Source organism: Ornithodoros turicata, chromosome 2 (assembly GCF_037126465.1).
Source record: "Ornithodoros turicata isolate Travis chromosome 2, ASM3712646v1, whole genome shotgun sequence".
In the NCBI taxonomy this organism is placed as follows: Eukaryota; Metazoa; Arthropoda; class Arachnida; order Ixodida; family Argasidae; genus Ornithodoros; species Ornithodoros turicata.
In genome coordinates, this window is record NC_088202.1 from 118314931 (window position 1) to 118338121 (window position 23191).

Sequence of the window (23191 nt, forward strand, 5' to 3'; positions counted from 1 at the left end):
CGACATACTTGCTCATAAATTATCTGGTGTAGACAGCGAAGTGTATTGCGTGATCGCATAACGTAATGTGCGGCGATAATTTTCAGTGTTGGAGATGGCGGTGGTTGTGATGAAGTTCAAGCCTTGTCGTTGTTGGTCGTACAACCGTGGCGGCGTCGACACTGTACCTAACCTAATGAGATGAGATTACTAACGTGTTCATGTGATGTGGTTGGTACATATTAGATACAAAAGACCACAGCCAAAGACGAGGGACGATGACTTGACGCTACAACCGCTACTGACAACTGACATAAATTTCAATACGAAATGGCAGAAACACACACAAACACAAGGTGGGATGACAAAAAAACTAGCTCCTGAACTTCTTAGGGCGGTCTAACAGCGCGTGTCGCACACATAACACTCTTGGGGCGATAAGTCAATTGAAGGTCGCCTGGAGTAGCCAGTGCCGAGTGGCTCGAGACTAACATCTCCATTTTTTTCTTTTACAAATGAATCAATTGAAGGTTGGCTCACGCAGACGTCCTTCTCAAGGGTTGATATGATGCAGACCTCGACTATCTCACTCGTACTTTGTTTCGCAAACATTGCCTCTATACGTGAGAGAACTGATGTTCTGAGGCTGGAACAACATAGAAAGGACAAATACATACAAAGCCTCAGATTGCCTAAGAAATTAACGATGAAAGATGAAAGTCACGGAAAAAGTAAGCCAGTTGTAGGACTCGAACCCACATCTTCTGCATTGCCGGTCCAGGACTCTACCAACTGAGCTAAGCTAACACACCTCCCCAGCGACTTCCAAGGGTGCGTCGATCCCGTCGTATGAATGGCGCCGAGTTCAAGGAGGATGAGTAAGAGAGAGTGGCTGGTTTGTCCCTTCAGATGAAGCACTCTTGGAAGTCGCTGGGGAGGTGTGTTAGCTTAGCTCAATTGGTAGAGCCCTGGACCGGTAATCCAGAAGATGTGGGTTCGAGTCCTATACAGCTGGCTAACCTTTTCAGTGACTTTCATCTTTCATCGTTACTTTCACTACTTCTATAGTAGTGCTCTGAAACATATGGGAGAGTACCCACAATGTATTACCAAGTGTCCTGCGAGTGTAGTGTTCTGCGCTGAGCGAGCGTGTTCGCGAAGGCGGTCGTTTACGCATCTACCTGTCTGACCAACATATATGTCCTACCGCACGATAGCGGAATGTTATAAACCGCAGCCTCCTTGCAGTCAACATATTTGTTCTTGTGGTTAACATTACAGCCTTTCTTTTCGCAGTCCTGGTTCACTTTTGCGCAGAGGGAGACGAGTCCTATAGCGGCTGTAAGCACAACTGCTACTTCGTATCTTGTTGCAACCTTTTTTTTTTTAGTTTTGCCCAAGCCTGTGGATGTACGGAACTCGAACAGGTCTTCCCTCACGTCGCTGGGACGCACTCCTCCTCTGCGTGCCCTTAAGCTCAGCCAAAACTTTCTGAGCAACCGATGCGAACAGAGATCCAGGGTAGCCCGCACTCTTAAAAAAAAGGGTGTACTTTGACTCCTTTTTCTTGCCACATATATCACTCCCTTTTGGAGAGTACAATTACTCTCAAAAAGGTGTCTCTTCACACCCACAAGGGAGTAACATTACTCCCTTACTCCCTACCGGAAAGTAATATTACTCTCCAGTAGGGAGATAGAGCGTAACACCACTCCTTTTTGAGAGTAATTGTACTCTCCAAAAGGGAGTGATATATGTGACAAAAAAAAAGGAGTGAAAGTACGCCCTTTTTTTTTTTTTTTAAGAGTGCGCAGCTCTCAGCGTTTTCTCCTGTTCTGCCACAGCTTCCGCCACTTTATGGGCACAAGACTTCCTGATCCCAGATTCCGCAGCAGTCATAGCAATACCCCTTTTCACTAATTTTGAGTGCCCTGAATTATAAGTAGGGCTCCGCGTTTTCGGTTTTAATCGAAAAATTCCGAAAAACATACGCCGGCCAAATTTTCCCTCGTTCGGTTTTAATCGAAAAACATCGAATACAGAGGGACATTCCGGCAACAGTGACAGAAATAAATTGTGGCGCATGCCCATCAAGTTGTTGATACAGATTAGGAAACCATACAGAAATACGACGGTTGTGAAAAATGTCCGTTTACTTTTTCGTTAGCCGTAAAACGCCACTGCAGCTAACAACGCCATGTTCAATGAGCGTCGTGCGGAAATCACATTGCGATTTCTATTCGCCGACAACTGTAGGGTAAAACATTGTACACGCCAGGAAAAACATTTAAAAAAAACGCCAATTTCGCTAAAATTAATAGAAACCGAACAACATATGCCGACTCCGCCCAAAAGAAAAAACCAAAAACCCGGAACCCTAATTCTAAGGCATTATAATACATTATAAAACCTGTGGGTGCTCTCCCATGTTTCAGAGCACAACTATAGAAGCAATGTTTGCGAAACAAAGTACGCGTGAGATAGTCGAGGCCTGCATCATACCAACTCTTGGGAAGGACGTACGTCTGCGTGAGCCAACCTTCAATTGACTTATCGCCACAAGAGATTAGTTATGTGTGCGACACGCGATGTTAGACCGCCCTAAGAAGATAAGCAGCCAGTTTTCTTGTCACCTTCCCTTGTGTGTGTTTTTTTTTTCGTTCTGCCTTTTCGCATTGACATTTCTGTCAGTTGTCAGTAGCAGTTGTGGCGTCAAGCCTTCGTCCCTCGTCTTTGGCTGTGTTCTTTTGTATCTGAGATGAGACTAGCTAGGCGTACGCGATGGGGGAGAAGGTTGGAGCTAAAAGATGAGCCTACAGTGCAACCCAGGGGAGGACCATAACAGATTCATAAAGGTCCTTATACTACTTAGTTTCCCGAATGACACGCTATAGATTCAGAGTTCTCACCCTTCAGCCGTCTGCCGAAGAAGGTACGACGTAGGAGCGAAATACCATTCAGGAAGCCTTGCTTGTTAGGTATGCGATTGAAAAATGTTCAACGCCTTTTGACGATGAGCAAGCGAAAGTGCTCTATGAAATGGCGAGGAACACGCTCCCTAGCGCAATGGAAATATATTTTATATGAAAAAAGAGGAAGTGACTGAAAAGGTTAGCCAGCTGTAGGACTCAAACCCACATCCTCTGGATTGCCGGTCCAGGGCGCTACCAAATGAGCTAAGCTTACACACCTCCCCAACGATTTCAATGGGTACGTCATTTGAAGGGACAAACATATCCACTCACCCACTTAATCCACTTTCACTGTTACATGTTTTCTCAATCACGGACACATTCATACGACGGGGCGACGCAAGCAGCACCTGTTGAACACGAAGGAAATTGATGTTCTGAGGCTGGAACACAGAAGAAAGGACAACACAACATACAAGCCTCAAGTGCCTAGGAACTAAAGAACTGCGAACAGATCGCATATCTGTTTATAGCCCCTGGATTACCCCGTATATTGAACACATATATTTTATATAGCTCCTGGAAATATCTTATAGCTTCTCTCAGCAGCTGCTGAGTATCATTTCACCAGGCAAGAAAGCTTTAAATCCTTCTGTCGAACGTAGTTTACTTTACCTACAAGTGCTGCATGACCCATAATGGTAGCGTTGTCGATTAATGGCGCAATTTAATAACATCACAATTGATCGCGCGCATATGGAATGATACAATTCTGGAAATAACAACACGTACATACACACATTTACCATACGATAACATGTACATGAACATGTGTACATTTCCTTACGGTCACACTACGGAGAAAGTGCGATCCCACGATGGCTAGCGTCGACTGGGATGATCATTTCCTGGCCTTATTGAGTCGGGCGACAGCAAGCACTCAAATAATGGGAACCCTACTCTGCGTCAAGAATGACAAAAATACTGTAGGCGCTAGAACGAGTCTCCACTTCGAGCGGGAACAGCCGCACAGTGTTCTGATGGTAATGGTGATGTGAAAATAATACAATAAAATGGAGATGTGAGTTGGACGAAGTTCATAATTCACGAATTGTCGTGGACTAGTCCAGAAAGGCAACTAAAAGAGCAATTGCTTCTCTGTGATTAGGTGGATTGTTCCAGAGACCCAGACACAGACCACTAGAAGCAGTGTGGTATCCCATACGAGAAACACCAGCCAGGAGCTATTCTCTTTCTGATCGTTGGCACTCTAGCAATACGTGGTTAACATCGTCCACTACATCACACGCATGCCGCATTAGAGAGTCCACCAGGCTACTCTGAAGAGCAAACTCCGGCAAAACCAGTACGAAGACAATGAATGCGCGCCTCGATCGGTTCCACGGGAGTTATAGTTGGGGATGAAAAATTGCGTGTCTTCCCATTTCGCCTATTCCCATTTTGCCTAATGCTTCTTAGCAGATTATCTCGCCATCCCTTAGCAGGTTCACCGACCTCGAACTGCAGGGGGTCTCATTTGGCCTAATGTATGCTGCAGACAGTCCCACTTCGCCTACTAATCCGTGTTACGTAAGAAAGAAGGCGGTCCTCTGGCATGCTGCCAAAAGTAAATTTCGAATCTTCATATGACTTTACATGCAACCTTGTTGGTTTCACTGAAGCATGAGGTCTGTATTTATAATTCATATTACACTAGGGTTTCTTCCCTCATATGTTGGTTCACAAATATAGACTGTGCAAGAGTGAAAACATAGTTTTTATTTATATTTTTTTTTATTAAAAGGGCAGCTTTGTTTTCTGCACTTCAAAATTCTTCCAAATTTGCAGCTCTACTCAATATGTATTAGATGTCCCACGGCATCGAGGTACAACATCATGTCCCGTTCGCCATTCTGAATTATTGACTGCTCAATAGCATTCTTAAGTAGCATCACAACTTTTTATTAATTCCAACGCTACGCCGGCTTTTTCAACTGACCCTAAGTGATTTGGGAGAAATTCACAGCACACCCTGGAGGAGACTAGAATTTGTACGACACCGACCAGAAAAGGAATTCCTGTCGGAAAATATTTCCGTGTATAACTCCCAGCGTTAGATAATGCGCAGGCCCTCTTCAGAGCACCTTTTTACCGAATAACGCGCGCGTTATACACCGGAAAATACGGGAGTTAGGTTGAACGTGGGTTAAGGCGTCTCGCTCGGTGGTGTCGTGCTAACTGGGAGGCGGTGGGTTCGAATCCTACCACCGGTTGTGCTGTCTGAAGTTTTCCCTGGGTTTTCCGAAGACTTTCGAGACGAATACCGGCACAGTTCCCCCTGAAGTCTGCCCAAGACGCATATTAACCCCCTATCCCCCCCACTCTTTCCTGCTGTCCTCTCTCCATCTGTTCTCATCTGTACGTCGCTCATAGCCACCTCTCATCTCCACATAGCCACATCTCGCTCATAGCCACCTCGCCGTCGCTCATAGCTTCGCGGCGCTAACACGAAAGAAAAAAAAAGGAGTTAAATTAAACACGACTATAGTGACACCAGTTTTCATATTTAACATCGCTCAGGTGACTGAACATGGCTCGAAGCCTTGTTTCATTCGTCATGCTGTCCATCAGGAGTCACTATGTAAAATGTTTGTAAAATGTTTTTGTTATATTTGTACATTATATTTACACCTTTTATTTGCAAATGTAAAGGGTCTTTGTTTCGGACGACGTAAGGTAGTTGTTCGACGAGCACATTCATTTCTTGCACACGTCATCATCGGGTCGGAACGTGTAAGTAACGCCCACTTGCCGACAGTCCCGTTTTGCCTAATGAGATTGCATGGCAGTCCCATTTCGCCTAACGGCTGTTACCCCTCCCGCCTCTTTAATCCGATAATCCGGGTTAGGCAAAATGGGAATAGGCGAAATGGGATGTAACCGAAAAATTGCAAGTGGGGATCCAGCTGCTGCAGTGGTGGAGGTGGTGCCACTGTATGCCCACACGCTTGCCTTTTTGTTGGTCTCAAAGCTGTGGGAAGCTGCCGCAGTGGTACTGGTGGTGAGGAGACTGGTTTGCTATAGAGCTGCTCCAGTAGAATCAGGTGAGCCTCATTGTCAGCGAACAGCAGTCGACGGTGGTGGTGGTTGTGGTGGTGGTAATGGAGCTGCTTGCTGTGGTCAGCCACGCTCAGGCACGCAACGTCATGACTGTCGCAGGGGAGTATCGTGCGTCCTTGGTCGACTTCATAGGGAACTGTGCCGGAAAACGTCATATGTAACGCTGTGCACCAATCAACGAGCGTCTTGTAGGGGAGATGGTGTGTCCCAGATCGTCCCAGTGGGCAGATGTTCGTGGCCTCACGCTAGGACGGTGCCGGTAGAACCAGCCGCCAGAACTTCCCATTGCTGCAATGGTCCACGGAAAATGGCGGGCCTTCAAACCATGTGATCTATAGGAGCCCATCACAGCGCTTCTCGGCACGAAGGACCAAAGTGATTGCATATTCGCAGACGGACCCCCGTTCCTAACCTTCTCTCCCTTCTCCTCTCGGTTTCCTTTTTTTTTTTTTTTATCAAAAAAAATCCTCTCGGTTTCCTCGTCTGCTCTCACTCCGCCGGCTTCGCGAATTTTCTTTCCGTGCCTGCGAGCAACGTCGGAACGTGTTGCTCAACTTATTGCGGCGCCGGTACAGGGGGGACGTTAAGAATGATTGGAAGGATTAGAAGAGATTTAGCAGATGGGAAGGTCTTTACGATAACATTTCCGAAAATATGGTACGCCAAGCACCTGATTCCTTTGAAGTGGCTGTCACATTGTTGCTCTTGGACTTGAAAGCTTCCTTTTACAGCAACAGCTGTTAAGGGCTCAGTTTCGTGAAGATCCTGTCTAATACCCCTGTCACACGGTCAACGTAAAATGACGATCGACTAGAAGGCCTTTCAGATTTGATATCACCTTTGAACTCAAATGGATTGTCTCGCTGCCACACGGGAAGTTTTTGATGGCCTTTGAAAGCTTCCGCATTTGGCCTTCAAGTTGTGTGCGGCGCATCAATCGCGATGTAGCTCCTTCGGTTTCTTGTCGTCTGGCCACATTGTGCCGTGGCGGTGAAAGTTCAAACAAAAGCAGCCGTAAACGAATACAAGAATATAAGAAGCGAAAACTAGAAAAATAAAGTAGCGAAATGAAACAATATGAAGACTAAATACGAAAACGTGTCTTGAAGAAAAAAAAGAAGCTTACAAGAAATACAAAAGGCAATATAAACCGCGTCTGAAACTGTAGTCTAGTGCGAAGAAATCTCGTTCACAGCGCATTTAGGGGGAAGACAATGTGTCCGAGAGTGTAGGGACCTGCGTCCCAACGGCCGTCGAGACTTCGAGGGAGTTCTCTGGCTCTCCCTTGACCCACTTGACAGTCCGACCGAAGGCCATCCCGAAACGTCGTGTGGCAGCGCACAATTGCCAGCTGAGTCAATTGACCATGGCCCAAAAGGCCTTCGAGATGCCCGTGTGACAGGGGTATAATACGTCGCACCGCCGAAACCGTTCTATCCCGTGGCCCGAGATAAAGCGAAGCAACGAGAAAAAGGCGCACGATGTCGGATTCACAAACGCGATCGTAAGTTACGCTAAGATGCGCTAAGACGTCGTAGCCTGCGGCGCGCGTACGACGGCGTCGTAAGCGCGATTCACAAAGCTATCGTAGTGGAGAGGGTACCCCCTTTGACGAGGAAGAGGAAGTTGCTCGCTTCCTGTCACGTGCAGCTCGGAGAGAAACAGCCAAAGGGTGCGAGACTATGTTTTCGCTATGGCAACGATGACGAAAATTTGTAATCGCACCAATAAGAGTCGTCCCGTTAGAAGAAGACGAAGCTGTTCGTCCCCAAATGTTTTGTTACTGCACGTGCTCTCGGTCGGTCGGTAGCCATAATGGATGCCATGCAATCACAGGGGAAACGCGTTCGATGACACAGCAAATATATTCCCAGTATGTTCGTCTCGGGGAGGGGGTGGGTGAGGGTGGTTTGTAAGCGGTGTGTGGCACTCAGTTTTGCAGCTTTTATGGCTTCTGTTGCCTTTCTTGCAGACAATTTGGAGGGGTGTTAGGGGTGTCTTAGCGGGGTGTAGGGGATGCTTGAAAAATCCCTGCGACCCGATTTTACGGAGCACAAAGTTGAAGCATTTGTTGGAGGTTACCAAGCAAAAAAGTGCCTCAATGTCACTTCGGCGATGGTCTCGAAGGTTCTGTGGCAAAGTGCACTGCGTTGGCGCGTATTACGGAGTCTTTGTTTCCCGTCACCAAATCCACCGCTGCCAAATAACGCCGCCATCTTTCTTCGTAAGACTGCTCGGGAGCTCTCGCAGGATTCCCCCGTAAGCTGCGAAGATTTTGCGACGCGCGCCCTTCGTGAATCTACACTTCGTCGTAACTGTCCTGTACGACGGAGCTACGACAGATTCCGTCGCACGAGCTCTTTGTGAATCCGACCCCAGATTGGTAACTTCGGAGAGTCACGGTGGCTGTGACGTTGACGTCACGTGCGTCAGAGAAAAAGAGGCAGCGGCGGCCGCTTCACACGTCAGGGCACGTGAAGAGTACCGGCTTCTCTTCGCCCGCAGGAGCAGCGGAGACTGTACAGCGTGTGTCTGCGGAGGGGAATATCAGCATTATGGGCCGTCCCAGGGAGTCTACGTACGTCTTGCTGTGGACCACAATCAATAGGGCGAACCATGCACATAGCGACAGGCGATCTCAAGTAGAGGATGCCACGATATCCCACCGTTAAGAATCCATCGTTTAAAATCCCAGATGTTGAAAATCCCAGCTTTCTAAATTAAAGCTTTAATATGAAGAATGGCTGAATGATAGTGTTGAACAATACGTATTACTGACAAACCTCGAAACAAAACTAGAAACATGCCAATCATTCTTCTGATTATTTCAAATTCTTCTTATTATTTTAATTTTTAATTTAATTAGATAGCTGTCTGAGTAAATACTGGTGATATTTGGAGCCTCGTGTGTCCGTCTGTCACAAGGATGCATGAGTGCTGTGCAGACATTATGACGGAGTAAGCTTATGTCGAGCGGGAAAAATGGTCACGGCTTCTCGTCCACTCCCAAATTGTTAATTAGCGATTTGAGATGTATCATGATCTACAAAACGATCTTCTCAAGCAAATATTGTTTTCATTATACACAGTGATTATTGTGCGTCACATGCTTGCATGCACATTTCTATTAGTGATATTTCGTTGCAGGCTGAAGCTGACGTTTTCCTGCATGATGAACATGGAGCGATATCCGCTTGACAGACAAGTGTGCAGCATCGAACTTGCTTCCTGTAAGACACATTTTGCTACTCACTCAAAAATTAATGGAAAGGAACAAAGCGCCGCTACAATATACAGACAATAGAACGAGACAGGACACCAAGGGCTACTAACAACTTTTAATGAATAAGGATGAAGAACACAACAGCGAGCGCGCAAAATGCCCCCTAAGAATCTGATTGCTCCAAACGCACACACCCGGCATGCCTACACAAAAATCCTAAACATCCCATGGACCTGTTTCTGTGGGCCAGGTGGCGCGTGTGAGCAGCAATGTGAGCGCCCCAAAATATGCAACGCACGGTAGTTTAGCAGACGACGCTACGGCGGCACTTTCAAACTCATAGACTTGAGTTGTTAGCACTTGGCAAGCTGAACAGGCTTTTCTGTGGATTTCCTACAGGTTTTGTAGCTTTACTTGGCGCCATACCACTTGAAACGCCAAGCAGAACTGGCTCCGTAGTCCCTTGGGCCCGAATTGGCGCTGTGGGACCACTATCAGTGAGGTGTCTAATTATTTTGTTATCCACGTTTTTCCATTCCTACATTCTTTCATTGGGGCCGCATCAGGGCGTAGCTGCCCTTCTCAAGAACTCAGTTTCTTTTCCCCGGAGAACGATAGAAGGTTGGCTTATACACACTTCCTCCTCCGCCCTGGTTATCTCATGTGCCTCAACAATGACACGCGATAATGCCTTTGCCCAGGAAGTTGTGAGTAGAGCTTGATGTCCTGTCTCGGTCTGCTGACTTTGTTCTAGTGGGGCTTTGTTCCTTTCCATTATGAACTGTCACCAACTCGCCCAGTTTTCTACCGTTGTGCAATAAATTAAAGTTCATGGCGTTGTCGTTCTATGGCGTTCTGTCATGGAATGTATTGCAGAGGAACCGTGCTCATAAGACATCGCTCGACCATATTCTTTGGGACATCCTTAAATCGCTTAACCAGCGTCATCCACTGGAGGTTCCGACGCGAAATGAAAGCTAGAAACACTTTGTGGGGAAATACAGTTTACGAGTGTTAGTTAAAAAGCGAATTGCAAAGTTTTGTACATCGTTAATGCAGTGTCGGACCTCTCACACTAAGACCATGCGCGTATGCAATATTGGATTTATTGCTCGATGGAGCGCAAGGGCTATAACGCAGCTACGTTTAAATGTCAGCCTTGTTCTACGCAAGGTATTCTCTTTGTGCGCTATTCAATACGTGGAACAGTAGCTGTTCGAGTACTCCAGCATACCTGCGTTCCACTCTACTGTGGATGGAATCGAAATTTATTTCACGGTGTCGTTGCGACTATGGGTCTTCAGGCAGCGGCTTTGTAAGTGCAAGGTGAAACAAACAAATACTTACCTATTTGCGATTGCGCTTGCGCTGATCCACTCGCCCCATGTTCAATCAACTTTCTTTTTTCTTGTTTTCGCCCTCGAACGTTTTCCACTTGGGATATTTGAGTTATTTCCTGGAGGCAATCGCTGGCACATTCTCCCCGTTTCGTTCGATGTGAAACTTTCGTCTCTTGACTCCGCCCGTCTGACTTAACCGATTGTCTTTCAACATCTCAACAAGATTATGTCTGGGAAATGCTATGCGAGTTCCCCGAGGGCCTATTCGCTCCTTTGATAGTGCCGTAAGTCCTGACATTGGCTTCTAGGTTAACAATAAGAGAACAATTGTATAGAGTAATATGCAAATAGCGCTATTCCTGTGAGATCCTGCCGACACGTGGCCTCATTGATGGAGCAGTAGCTGCAATTCTGCTCGCTCCTTTGTGCCAGGCTCGGTGGCTCAGTCGGCAGCAATATTGGGATCAGCAGGCGGACAGCCTGCTAGTCCCAATATCGCGAGTTTAAACCCGGCCGTGAGCGGTGGCAATTTGGTGGGAGGGTACAATTTGCTCAGACACGTCACCTTCAGCGAGGGACGTCAAATGTGGTGTGTCGAGATTTCGGCGCAGGTTAAAGAACCACCAGGTGGGCAAAATTAATTCACAGACACGACCACTGTGGCGTCGCTCCTGCGACGCAAAGCTCCGAATTATTAAAATATTAATATCATTCATCCATTTGTGGCTGGTTTATCGGAAGCGTGGTATCGTGTTTCTGTGATCTCATGACCGAAGCATAGAGTGAGGAAGCCGTGTACAAGTTGACGATTGAGCAGCGCCGAGGACGAAACCCAAGCAGCACAATGTACCGAAAGTGGAGTGCAATAGGGGTGGACGGGTAGGTGGAAGGCCTTGAACAAACCCGTGAAACTAAGTTGCACTGATAAGAAACAATCCGTCCACCCCCATTGCACTCGAATTTCGGTACATTGTGCTGCTTGGGAACGGCCGAATCACGCTTGATCCCTGGATTATCGCGTGACTCCACTTCAGTGGGGTTGATAAGAGCGTTCCATCACATGTCCCAAGCAGCACAATGTACTGAAAGTCGAGTGCAATAGGGGTGGACGGTATGTGTATTATCAATGTTCTTTAGTTTCAGGAGTCTGTTCAAGGCCTTCCGCCTTCCCGTCCACCCCTATTGCACTCGACTTTCAGTACATTTTGCTGCTTGGGGTGTGAGCGGTTTGAGAAACGCGGCGTTCAATTAACAGTTCAGGGGTCCTATTCTCGTGACAGTAATCGACCGCGATTAATTTGTGTCTTCTGATCGCGTCTTGGTGGTCACGCCTTCTTCACGTAACGACCAATGACAGGCAAAGATACAAAGTACTCGAGGTCGATTACTTTGACGAGAATAGGGCCCCTGGAGGTACTAGAGTTACGCGTCAGTGTTTATCATAGCTAATAGCAGAATCTCGGTGAAACAGGGGAAGTCAAGTGCGAAATGAAATGTAGCACAATAAAAAAAAAAGCATACTGAAACTTCCTTAGTTTAATACATACAAGCTTTCGCGTGGGGGACCACTCGTCAAAGGAAGGTAGGAGGTACAAGATCAAGAAAAGATCTTCCCGGAACAGCACCGCTAGAGTCACTAAATAAGCTGCGCTTCAGAGTATCGACACTGAGTTCCAAGAACGAGCATGCGCCATCTTGTTTCCGCGCCACGCTTCCCACGCGCACTGCGCACGTTAGCGCACGATGCCATCTATCTTGCGCGGGTGAAATCTTCCTTTCGTTTACAAGCAGCAGTTGATGGCCTTGAGCTCACCTTGACATCTTCGCGACGCACTGGTTGACAATACATAGATTATCACACAACAACCACACAGGGTTCTCTATCCCACAGGTAGCATTATGTTAGCCGTCTTTGATCCTCAAATAGGGATTGTGTCGGTTTCTGCGGAAACAAAATGGCGCTCCTGCTCTCCCTTGGACCTCATAGTGTCGATACTCTGAAGCGAAGCTTATTTAGTGACTCTAAGCACCGCAAGCGGTACTGCCCCGACGATCTTGTTATCGGCCGCGCGTTCAAAGAAACGGCCCACCCAGGGGCGGACCGCGTTATCAAGGGGCCCTTCTCCAAATATGAAGGACCGGCTCCCTTTCGCCTCTCTCCGCCGCGAAAGATCAGTACGGATCAGTCATATTGCCAACTGTAGGATGGAACAAGCGAAAGGATCAGTAGCGGAAGAAGGGTACAAGGGAAAGCCTAAAACTATTGATTGTAATACAGAAGGTGCGGCTATATGCAGTGTGCTGTGTTCTGATGTCACGGGTGTCTTACACCTGAGGGTTCCTGCTGTATGAGGTATAGATTTTTGCATAATCGGTAGGAGTTTTTCAAAGTTATTATTTTCCGGGTACTCGGGGTTTTTCGTCGCTTATTTGTTTCGTTGGCGAGTTAATATCCGAAATTGAAAGGAAAGCCTATGGCTGTAAAACGACATACCCATAAAAAGTATGCGAAGCTGCCTTGCAAAAAACGCTTGCGGCTGAGCTTGCAGACAGCGACATCTGTATCACGATCACACGGTAACGCGAAATCCGGATATTCCTTGATGTAGTCGCAAGGCAACCTTCGAATGCATCCCATCTTACTGCCTGCGGTGCAACAAATAATTTTTGCCATTTGTGCAAACTTGTCGATGACGGAGAAGTACAGAGGCATGACTCAAATGAAAAAGCGAAAGCAAAAACAACCCTTAGAAATCGGACGTCTGCAAAGTGGATCCGGGAAATGGCCCTAATGACATGAAAATGCTTTCATGCCAAGTATACTCATTAGGTACGACACCGTATGTATTCAGTGATTCCAGTGTCGATGTGCATCAAGGCAAGGATGGCGTTCACCCATATTGCACGGATGCTTCACGCATTATTCAGCGAAATGCTGCTGCAGAGCGAATTGGGTTAGCAGAGCTACCCTTCCATGAAACAGGAAAACGACGCAGAGACGAGACGGCAGAATAAAAGCGCTAAAAACACGAGGACAACGGACACACAGTTAGCGCACTAACAACATTTATTTTTGAACAACACCGTTCCTTAAAAGGGCTCACGAATTCCCTTTCCTTCGTTGTCAACCCAATGGAAGCGCTGCTGACGCACTTGTCACCCCCCTCTGCTATCAAAAAAGCTTCCCAGATTTCCCGTTCCCTGCTATCAGAGAACCTGCCCTTTATCTGCGTGTCACCAAACAAAGGTAGACACCCACAATCCCTCACATGTAAAAAAAGATTACCAGAACGTGCAGATAACGATGCCCTTTTAAGGAACGGTGTTGTTGAAAAATAAATGTTGTTAGTGCGCTAACTGTGTGTCCGTTGTCCTCGTGTTTTTAGCGCTTTTATTCTGCCATGCCTTACCAACAGGCCCAGTCTGAAGTTTTAAGTATGCAGAGACGAGAGGCAAATTAGACCAATTAGGCAAAATTAGGCAAAATAGAAATTAGGCAAACCAGACGTCGTCTTACAACTGATTTATTGAAAGAACGCAAAAGCAAATCAGAAACATAGCGCATGCGCAGCCCCGTCGTCAAACCTGGCAACCTGGCAGGTCATTGTCATAGGTGTGGCTGTCGGCCTGACTTCTGTGAGACGTCCATCATCGGTGCTTCTTACCGGCAGACCACACGTGAAATCATTGAAGCGCATTTTATACAACGTGTCGCTGAACAACGACGGGTTAGTCAGCCTTCCCTCATGTTGTTGCCTAAAGAATTCGCGTTTCTCGGTAATTGAGAAGAGCTTTGTTTCCTGTTAGCTGTGGGAGATAAAGAGCCAAGAGAAAGAAGATTATGGAGGGAAAAGGAATTTCTGGGTTTGATGACGGGACTGTGTTTTACGTCCTCTCAGTATCGTGGAGCTACCCTTCGTCGTCGCAGGGATTAATGACCTTAGATGCCAGGCAATCTCGACACAAAAAGAGGGAAACCCGTCAATTATTCATCGCCCATCAGGACATGGCTTTTCTTGCTGATAACTCGGTTTCTTCCCCCCCCCCCCAATCACCACCACCACCACCACTACAAAAAAGAAAAAAAAAGCGGAGTTCTCGTATACACCCCAATTGCCATAAATTTTACCTGTGTGCGTTTGTTTTTTGGACCTTTTCGGACAAATCCGTAAACCCAAAACCCTGCCTCTACCGTAAGTACTAGGGTGCATTGAGTAAGAGGCATTGAGCATGTCCTCAGCTCTACGAAACGTATAAAGGCGGCTAAACCGTGCTCAGTTCAGATCTGTCAGCAGCAAGTCATTCTGGCTGCAATTATAGGCCCTTTTCAAAACCTTTGTGAAACGCTGTCGAGGTCGAGGTAGAAAATTTATGGAGTTTCTGGTGCTACCGGTTTGTTCCAAACGCTCTAGTTTCATACACTGTTTTCCAGTGACCCTACGGTGCTCCTTTCTGTGTGTGTTTTTTTCTTCTTTATTGCATCCTCCTTTTGTTCGGCATAGAAGAGTCAGTCGATCGAACCTCAACTGAACCTATGTATGAAATAAGGGGATAAGTCGGAAAATCCCTTAAAAGTTTTAGGTGAATATTTGGTAAGGTAGTTGCAGCTTGTACTCGTCTAATAACGCAGATGCAAAATGTGTGTACTCTACATGCACGTCCTGTTATCTTCGTTTCAGGTGTGTGACTTAGCAGAAATTTAACAGAATCTAGGAGCATGACTTATTGACTTTTCAATGTAACACCGCATGCACCTGCAGAGTTTTGGTGCATAAAAAAAATAAAAAACTAAAAACACAATTTTTCGCAAGTCAGACCTTGATGGCTGAAGAATGGTGATGTCTGCTAGGACGATGCCTCCTGTGTGTAGTGCAGCAGCCATGAGGTAGGAAGAACATGTCTCTGAAGTGTAAATGGAAGTTCATGTCCACATCGTAACGAAATTTAGTCTACACCACTCGTATGAATGTGTAGAGAAGGCACCCGATGTAGCTGTCCGTCCACTTGACATACATGCATTTCTCGAAGTTTCTTATCCTCCTGTATCGGGTCAATAAATTGCAATACGATCCTATTTTTTCCCTGCAGATACATTCTGGTATTTAAATATCATCGCGACAATATAATTGAAATGGATATAACTCGACTAATCTCCTTATTGCATACAGAGGTTCAATTGTTCCGTGAACGTCTTGTACTTAGCTGATCTCTCATCTCATATCTCTCTCCTAAAGTTACACAGGTAATGGGGTAGGGCCTTGCTCCATCGCGGTGAAACACCCCACGTAATTGTCATTATTTATCTGTTGTTGTTGAGTAATAGGACAGACGCATGTTTGATACCAACGGTCTTCGTTTTATGCCGTTGAGCTGAACTTGTGAAACATGGCATGTTAACAAATAATTCATGAAAAAGTCAATATGTGCCAGCGTCAGGGGTTCAACCTGGACCTCCTGATTACCGTGTAACGGTAGCATCTATGACCGGTAATGAGGAGTGTCCCGGTGCTCACTCATTGGCGTTTTCGTGAATTACTTGTTGACTTTGTCCCTTAGGCTCTTGGAAGCTCTATGCGTTCCCTATGAGGCATTGAACGGCTATGGCTGAGCGGCTATGAGGCTCGCTAGATGGAGGTCGCGTCGGCTCGTTTGCCTATATAACACGTTAGGTTGAGATGCGGAAAATGACTGTGAAGCCATAGTTATCAACGCTTCCCATTTATCAAATTTGCACCGCTCAGGCATCACAACTCGTCGCACTCAGCTGGAGCTATGCCTAATTTGTTAAAAGCTCACATGAAGGTCAGAACAGTAAAAACAGAGGAAATCGCAAACATAAAACAACAACAACTTTATTTTGAGATGATGAATGGGGAGTTTCATCGCCAGGGGCGATACGCTACCCCAATGCCGGTGGTGATGTGGGCCAATATAAACAATGAAATTGAAAGGTTTGATTCAGCATTCCGTTACCATCCTCAGTCTCTATTAACCATCCCTATACAAGCAAGATTATCCACTGCATGTGTCAGTTGTGAGCTGGGGGTCGACATCCAACTCACAGCCGGTAAGAACTCTATCTGCAGATTCCATTCTTTGTTGTTGCCGTTTTCTCTCTCTCTCTCTCTCTCTTTTTTAATACCTACCATTCAAGGGAAAAATCTCTTCGGCAGCTTCAGAAGGGTTTTGAACCACAGAATACTGAAAGCGAACGTGACTTTGAGGACGTTCAGGTACTGAAGAATCGAAAAGTATTTATACAAGTTGAAAGCTCTTTCATGTCATGAGCCGTATAATGAAGTGCTCAGTGACTTTCTTAGCGCTTTTATAGCTTGAAATGAAGATACCTCCGCAGTAATGGAAACTTAAACTGTGACAGGAAACCACTTTCGTAGTAGAAATAGAGGGGAAAGAGTACGTGAGATAAATAAAACAGGATTCGTCAGCATAATGGAGCTTCCTGCGCTTTGACGAGCGGAATCCAATAGATATTCGGAGGTCAGATGCGTTGCCAGCTGGGTGAGTTGAGGATGGGAGCGTAGTGCAATTTAAATGTAGAGTAGTATAGAGCGCTACGCACTGCACAGTTTCCATAAGTACTCGAAGAGACTAAAAAAAGCGTACATACCTATTGCACAGAATATTTATTGCCCTTATTTCGTATCTAAAAACTACTAAGAACAACGAATGCGAAAGCAATCACAGGCCTTAAATGAAAAGTGGTGACTCGCAAAAAAAAAAAAATTGGACACTGCAGTGGTCTACTTTTACTTTTAATGAAGTTAAAAAGGAACGTCGTTTTATGAAAGCTATGTAGCGTACTATACGATTCACACGTGGTTGTAACGACTGTAGCAGGTCGGACATGCTGTCCGGTATGATTATAGTTACTTCCACGACTTTACATTAAACGACATTACATGAGACCTCTGGATGGATTATCGTACAACGTACAGCAGGCAGGTGTGGTAAAAACTTGGCGGCGAGTCAAGTCGTTCTATATAGGCAAGGACCGAGGCTGTACAGCACAGAACATTATGAACGCTTCGAAATAAAAAACATTGCACAAAGAGCGATAATTTTGGGATATAATAATCCTAAAATCCGACCCTCCTCTCATGCTTCTTGACAATAACTGCCTGTGAACATAACGGTATCTCGTGTAGCACAGTGTCTCTTTTTTAATTGAACGTAACGCTATTTGCCAACGACGACCCTTCAACGGGTGATGTCAAATGGGCTGCTGACCACCTTCAAGAGCTCATGACAACGCACTCTGAATGTGTTCTGTCTCCACCGTTAGTTTCGCAGGTCTGAAAATGCAATTGCCTTAATATTAACGCCTTCAACGCAGTTTCCAAGACGACGAAGGAGGTGGAGCTTCACTGGGGTAGTGCAGATGCAGTGACCATGTATAGTGGGCTGAAGATGGCGCAGTTTGAGCTACAACAAATTAGCCTTACGAAATGCAGTGGGACCTTCCAAATCGGTAAGTAGTCCTTGCGTCCCTGATAATACTGAAAACAGAGATGTAGTATACTTACGTGTGCCTTGACTATTCACCCTGTCAATGCATGCCTTGTGATAGACAGGAACACAAGGAGAATGCTACTTGAATTAAATCTCCGCATTTTGCATGATGTAACGGGCTGAGCATAAATGAGGCCATGGAAATATCTAACATATTCTCGTTCCTTAGACACATTATATGAGTCGAAAAAGTAACCATAACTCCTAAAAATTAAATACTGTGAGATATGGTAAACATGTTACGTCGCATTTTCATCGATCGGCCCATCAGGACTGCGTGTGCCGAGGCTGACTTGAGAGAATGGATGGATGGATATGCAAAAACTGTGCCAACTCCAACTTTTCAAGATATATATACATATACAAATATATATACATATAAGGAAAAAAATAGCCAGAGCTCTTTGGCTTTGGCTCTTTTGGCTTTGGAGCCAAAGAGCTCTGGCTATTTTTTTCCTTTTATACTTCACTGGCTTTGCACTGGGCTTTCAGTGAGTGAGTTATCTCACCCTGACGGGAGGAATCACGTGTTACGTGATCTTCTGACGCCATCCACTCAAACGTTGCCTGCCTGCGTACTGTTGATGAGGCCCAACAAGGCCGAAACAGCGTCCAGTACTGGCATGGCGACGTTTGAGTTACAAACATATATATATAGTGAAAAAAAAATAGCATAGGCTCTTTGGCTGCACGTTGAACATATGTTTATAAGTCCCAAACGTCGCCACACCAGCATTGGACAGCTGTTTCGGCCTTGTTGTGCCTTCATCAGCAATGCGTAGGTGGGCGACGTTTGAGCGAGTGGCGTCGGAAGGTCACGTGGAACGTGACGTCCCTCCCGTCAGGGTGAGAAACTCACCTCTGAAGCCCAGTGCGAAGCCAGTAAAGTATTAAGTGAAAAAAAAAATAGCATAGGCTCTTTGGCTGCACGTTGAACATATGTTTATAAGTCCCAAACGTCGCCACACCAGCATTGGACAGCTGTTTCGGCCTTGTTGGGCCTTCATCAGCAATGCGTAGGTGGGCGACGTTTGAGCGAGTGGCGTCGGAAGGTCACGTGGAACGTGATGTCCTCCCGTCAGGGTGAGAAACTCACCTCTGAAAGCCCAGTGCGAAGCCAGTAAAGTATTAAGTGAAAAAAAAATAGCATAGGCTCTTTGGCTGCACGTTGAACATATGTTTATAAGTCCCAAACGTCGCCACACCAGCATTGGACAGCTGTTTCGGCCTTAGCTGTCGGCCGAAAGGCCGAAACAGCTGTCCAATGCTGGTGTGGCGACGTTTGGGGACTTATAAACATATGTTCAACGTGCAGCCAAAGAGCCTATACTATTTTTTTTTTTCACTTAATACTTTACTGGCTCGCACTGGGCTTTCAGAGGTGAGTTTCTCACCCTGACGGGAGGACATCACGTTCCACGTGACCTTCCGACGCCACTCGCTCAAACGTCGCCCACCTACGCATTGCTGATGGAGGCCCACAAGGCCGAAACAGCTGTCCAATGCTGGTGTGGCGACGTTTGGGACTTATAAACATATGTTCAACGTGCAGCCAAAGAGCCTATGCTATTTTTTTTTTCACTTAATACTTTACTGGCTTCGCACTGGGCTTTCAGAGGTGAGTTTCTCACCCTGACGGGAGGACATCTCGTTCCACGTGACCTTCCGACGCCACTCGCTCAAACGTCGCCCACCTACGCATTGCTGATGAAGGCCCAACAAGGCCGAAACAGCTGTCCAATGCCGTGTGGCGACGTTTGGGACTTATAAACATATGTTCAACGTGCAGCCAAAGAGCCTATGCTATTTTTTTTTCACTTAATACTTTACTGGCTTCGCACTGGGCTTTCAGAGGTGAGTTTCTCACCCTGACGGGAGGACATCTCGTTCCACGTGACCTTCCGACGCCACTCGCTCAAACGTCGCCCACCTACGCATTGCTGATGAAGGCCCAACAAGGCCGAAACAGCTGTCCAATGCTGGTGTGGCGACGTTTGGGACTTATAAACATATATATATATATATATGTATATATATCTTGAAAAGTTGGAGTTGGATCGGACGGCTACGTAATTATAGTTGAAATAAATGGGAGACAGAAGACGAAAGTAGGGGAAGTAACAAAAAAGGGGTTTATTAAAACTTAAAAATCATAAAAGTTAGGGAGGATGTCTACGTTACGGCGGAAGCTCCGCCTTCTTCGGGACAAAAGAGCTAAAAAAAGAAGAGCTTTTTTAGCTCTTTTGTCCCGAAGAAGGCGGAGCTTCCGCCGTAACGTAGACATCCTCCCTAACTTTTATGATTTTTAAGTTTAAGAGTAGGGTATATCACGTGACAGGGTTGTACCACATGACCGTAGAGTAGCTAGCCGGTCGAGTAGGTTTGGGAGCGCATGTTGTGCTCTGGATGGAGGCGAGGGCCTTTTTACGGAGATGATGGGTGGGAATTAAGCATCCAACAGAATGACTACACCGTTTTTAGAAATCGCGGGATGGGGGGGGGGGGGGTAATGGCAGGATCAGCTCGCCGTTGTTGGCCACAGAAAAGTTGTATAACACAGTAAAGCCAACAACAATCCAATCCCAATTGAAAATATCGTAAAAATACACAATCACGATTATTTTCCAGCAGGTTAGGCAACTTGACACGAAAAGAGGAACTGTACAGCATGACACGAATTTTGCTTGGATGTCTACATAACTTGTGTCCATGAAATATATCGTATGGTGTTGACGATAACAATTCCGAAAACATGATAAACCAATCACCCTATTTCTTTGGAGCGAGTGACACCACATTGCTAAGCTTGGTGATAACTTCCTTTATTGTACGTTTTCGTAGAATTCTCCCGATGTACTAAAACTCGCTGTTTCTGCGGCTGGTCTCTTAAACAAACTGAAAGCAGGTTGCGTAACGAGTACGTTGAACAGTGTGAGACCGTACTGAAGAGCAGAGGCCGGAACTTACAGTGGTCCTAAATTATAAAAATAGTGCACAGAGAAGACAGCGAGATGGAAATCAATAAAAATTAACGATCTCCCTGCTGATGCAACGAGGGGTAAAGCGATAGCAATCGTTGAACTGCTAAGCAAATGCGGGGATAATTTTAAATTGCACGTAATGGTTTGCAGGTATGGGTCAAATGTAGGAGTAGCACTGAAATGAGTTTATGTAAAGCATCCACATGAAACCCGTGGGGATGACGACAGGCCGAACTGGATTTAGTGCAAGGCGTAGACAACGGCCACCAACACATAGGCAAAGAGTTTTCAATCTGCCAGAGGGGGACGGGGCACAACGCCGTACCCCTTTCATACACAGAGGTAGGGCAGGGAGTCTGGGATTCCGTGTTATGACGTTGTGAGGCAAATTTTTACAGGATTTCCACGTTCAATCGCACGAAACACGCGATTCTATGATATCCCTCGAAATGTTCATCCTGTCATCAGTGTCAGCTGCGTTTACTTCCCTGAGGGAGCCTGGCCACGCTGGGAAAGTTCCGGAGGGGGTGGGCTCTGGGCACCAGGCCCCAATGCAGTCGGTGGCTATGCACCAACATGGAAGTCCTCGAAGGACCGTTTGTTCATGCGGCAGGCCCACGCCACGACGAAGCAGGACGATGCACTCACGCTTTCGCAGTCTGCCATAAACGCTGCTGCGCCCATGGTACCCGTGGCGCCATCTGTCGTCCTAGCTGAGTCTTCGCCGCAGACCACAGGAATTTTCGGGGAGTTAGGGCAAGTAGGTAGCGGAGGTAGCGCAAAGAGAGTAGAGAATGAGTGAGCTGAAACAATGAAAGTTAAAAATTACAAAGCCTGAGATGAAGCTCGTAGTCACGTCATAGTCAAGCACGAAATCACACGCGCGCACACACACACACACACACACACACACACACACGAAGAAAAAGAAGAAAAACGAAAATACGACTTTTTTAGTGTGCCCGTTTAAAAACGTTGAAGATTAGGGGCATCGGCCAAATTATACGGGAGGAGAAGGAAACCAGTGACATTGCCGATGGTTTTCGCAAATAACGTGCACAACTTATCTCTCACGTGTGACTTTTATTTATCCAGGTGAATACAGCTGTCTACGAGCAGAGCTGAACCTCAAGCGCTCCATTGGTCATCACCTGGTTCAATCATACCTGCCTTCGACACTTATTGTCGTTATTTCGTGGGTTTCCTTCTGGCTCGACGTGGATGCTATACCGGCACGTATCACGTTGGGCGTGACAACGTTGCTTACTATATCATCAGAGAGCTCCGACCACCAGGCCAACCTGGCCCCGGTGTCGTACGTAAAGGCTCTTGACGTGTGGATGGGCACGTGCACAATGTTTGTCTTCGCTGCCGTCCTCGAGTTCACGTTCGTCTCCTACTTAGCCAGGAAGAAACTCATCGTGCCAGCGACAATAGGGGATGTGGAAGCTTCACAAGACCTTGTGATTGTTGTGGTAAGTGCGGTGCGTTTGAGGAAACGTGTCCTTTGGAGTTCACATCGTCGTCGTACACCATGCACGCAGCATTTGAGGCTTATTTGAGGAGTGACATAGTGGCAAGTACTTTCTGGCTCCGTTCTTATGACAGTAGACCATATGCAGAATGTATTTGTGTATTGCATTATGGTAATTTCTCTGTCTCCTTCTTGAGGTGTCAGATAAATGCCTTTAAGATCTCTGGTATCCGAATTATATGAAGAACATGCACGTATAAATAGCTACAACGTATAATAGCTTCGGCTTTCCGGTGAACGTAGACAGAGGCAAAGGCCGCACGTCAGGAACCGCCGATATTTCACACAGGCTGTTCTTCTCAGAATGTGTGCACATAAAGTATATCCACGTTTCCGCACAACGTGTTGCCAGCTTAGCCGACCAACTTCAGGTGGTGCACGACGACGCACTTTATGCGATAAAAGACAACAAAAAAATCGTAGTACTCGAGTACTCGCTGCGTAACAAAACAATAGCCACGCAAGCTTTGTGCCCCGTGCATGTCGAATGGACTACACTCCATCAGACGAAGCCCCCTGGGAAAGACAACAGACGAAAAAACACAGACTAGACGAATCGCACTGGCAACCGT

At 46.3% G+C, this 23191-nt stretch overlaps 1 protein-coding gene across 4 annotated transcripts in view; it reads left to right on the forward strand.

The window, feature by feature from the left end:
- Positions 1-23191, forward strand: part of LOC135385982 (glutamate-gated chloride channel-like) — a 310653-nt gene that overhangs the window by 273100 nt on the left and 14362 nt on the right. For all 4 annotated transcript variants that reach the window (XM_064615651.1, XM_064615649.1, XM_064615650.1 and 1 more), the window contains exons 5-7: positions 9159-9241; positions 17929-18063; positions 22181-22560. In XM_064615651.1, the coding sequence (XP_064471721.1) occupies positions 9159-9241; positions 17929-18063; positions 22181-22560 (598 nt within the window). The remainder of the gene's footprint in view (positions 1-9158; positions 9242-17928; positions 18064-22180; positions 22561-23191) is intronic.